The sequence below is a fragment of the Sciurus vulgaris genome (assembly GCF_902686455.1).
Source record: "Sciurus vulgaris genome assembly, chromosome: 10".
Lineage (NCBI taxonomy): Eukaryota > Metazoa > Chordata > Mammalia > Rodentia > Sciuridae > Sciurus > Sciurus vulgaris.
In genome coordinates, this window is record NC_136470.1 from 46869761 (window position 1) to 46872440 (window position 2680).

At 34.2% G+C, this 2680-nt stretch overlaps 1 protein-coding gene across 1 annotated transcript; it reads left to right on the forward strand.

The window, feature by feature from the left end:
* Positions 1-254: 254 nt before the first annotated feature.
* LOC306637775 (olfactory receptor 5AC1-like) lies at positions 255-1176 on the forward strand (the record flags this gene model as incomplete). The annotated part of the gene is given in 2 exon segments (XM_079100566.1): positions 255-988; positions 990-1176. Coding segments are annotated over 2 exon segments (921 nt in total).
* Positions 1177-2680: the final 1504 nt, after the last annotated feature.

Genomic DNA, 2680 nt, shown 5'->3' on the forward strand with positions numbered 1-2680 from the left:
GTTTATAGCCTCTTCCACCATTGCTTTAGTAACTATATGCATTTAAAAAAACTTACTTCACAATTATATATGTGAAATACATATTTTAAAATATAATTTTAAAAGCTGAAGCACTGTAACTTCATATTTCATTGCATCTATTTTCATGAGTAAACTACATCAGAAACAAATTCCAGCTGCATTCCTTATCATTTTGTATAAGGCTTGATTAATGTTTTTAACTTCTCTCATTGCAGTGATTAGCCTGAGTGGATATGATGGAGACAAATGAGACACAGGTGACTGAATTTGTCCTCACAGGACTTACAGACAGTCCAGGGCTGCAGGTGCCCCTGTTCCTGGTGTTCCTTGTGATCTACCTCATCACCATGGTGGGCAACCTTGGCCTGATTGCTCTCATCTGGAAGGACCCCCACCTTCACACCCCCATGTACTTCTTCCTCAGTGGTTTAGCCTTGGCTGATGCATGCACTTCATCCTCTGTGACCCCCAAGATGCTTATCAATTTGTTGTCTAAGAGTCATAAGATATCTCTGATTGAATGCTTCACCCAGTATTATTTTTTTTGTTACAGTGCGACCACAGAAATTTTTCTGCTGTCAGTGATGGCCTATGACCGCTACGCAGCCATTTGCAATCCCTTGCTTTATCCAGTGGTCATGTCAAACAGACTCTGCACTTGGTTGATAAGTATGTCATATGTAATTGGTTTTCTGCACCCCATAATTCATGTAGGATTACTACATAGATTGACTTTCTGTAGGTCCAACATAATAGACCATTTCTACTGTGAAATCTTGCCACTGTATACAATTTCTTGCACAGACCCATCTATCAATTCACTAGTGGCTTTTATTTTTGCCACCTCCATACAAGAGTTCTCCCTTCTGAGTATCATAGTCTCTTATGCCCGTGTCCTGTTTGCCATCCTGAAAAAGAAGTCTGAGAGGGGCAGAAGCAAAGCCTTGTCCACCTGCGGGGCCCATCTGCTCTGTCTCTTTGTTCTATGGCACTCTCTTCTTCATGTATGTGCGCCCTGGGTCAAGTCCAGATAAATATCAAAATAAAATGTATTCACTGTTCTACACCATTATAATTCCCCTGCTAAACCCCTTTATTTACAGCTTGAGAAACAAGGAAGTGTTAGGTGCACTGAGAAAAGTGATGAAGAAATAAATATTGTCCAGGAAGCTTTCCTTATTCTTTGTGTTTTATAGTTTTAAAAAATAAATCACAATATATTGTAATTTTTTGGAACATAGTAGGAACTTAAAACATATTATTCAAAAAATGAATGATAAATTTTGGTTAGATATGTTTGACTTAGTTGTAAGTTATTATGACCATTGCACTTAAAGAAGAGATCTAAATTATGGTTGTTTTAAATCCGTACTCAAAAATGAAAGTGAAATCACTGCCTTACAAAGTCTTTGTAAGATGAATGAATGTACTCTTTTGTTTCCAGATACACATATTTTATACTCTTTGGAAACATTCTTTTAAATCTCAGCCTGTTTAAAGTCTTCATTTACAGAGTACTTATGCCTTCCTAATTCTTGAAGAAGATATTTTTCCAATTCTTACTTTAATAGATCATTGTCATTGCAAAGACAATACATAAATAAAACTCAATTTGTTAGAGTAAATATAGCAAAATATATCCTTTTGAGGAATTAGTAAATATAGCAAAATATATCCTTTTGAGGAATTTAGAATGAATAATTCTATTTAATTATGATATTGAAAAGCAGCTTGCATTTTTATGACATTCATTAAAATATATAAAAATAACTAAGTTACTTAAAGTAATTTAAAGTCATATTTGACATTGTACATATAAACAGTTCTGAGTTCTTTCAACACTTTTACTTTTAATTTTTTTGAGTAAACTTGCTTAGGAACCAGTTGTTCAATGCAGGTTTTTTTTGTTAGAATTGTGAATTGTCTAAAATAGCAGCTATGTTTGATCCTCTGTCAGTTAAATACGTGAAATTGATATTTTTTTCCAGTAGGAAAAATTGTGTTTGTTTTTTTTTCAGCCTTCTTGCTGTTGTGTACTCTTTAATCTCCTGATGTTTATTTTGTGTGACCTTGTCAATATGTACAATTAAAGGACATATTTCATCCCATATATGACATATTCTTTTCATCCCCGGTGTTAAAAAAAAATTATCTGAAGACATAGCTATTCGTTGATTACTTTAACTAGAAGCCCAAGGTGGGGCAGGCTGGCTTCAGACACAATCCTATGGGGATCATTTCCTCAGAATGGGTATCTCACTGCATTAGTGCTGTGCCTTGGGTTTTATGGGGTCCAATCCCAGCAGGTCACTCCCTGTGATTGCAGAATCTCTCTAGAAGCTCCTGTCTTCTTTTGCTAGTCAAGCTTCATTGCAGAATTTACTAATTTTTATTTTTTTTAATGCAGACAGATTCATTTTGGATACACAATTGTTACATGCCAGCAGTTAGACTCTCTGTGACCCCTATACCTTCATTATATCAATAATAAAAAATAACAGAATGAATCAAACAACATTGCTCTATGTAAATTTATGATTACACAAATGGTATGCCTTTACGCCATGTACAAACAGAGAAACAACATGTATCCCATTTGTTTACAATAAAAAAAAAAAAAATTCAATATGGAAAAAAAATGTAAAAAAAAAAAAAAAAA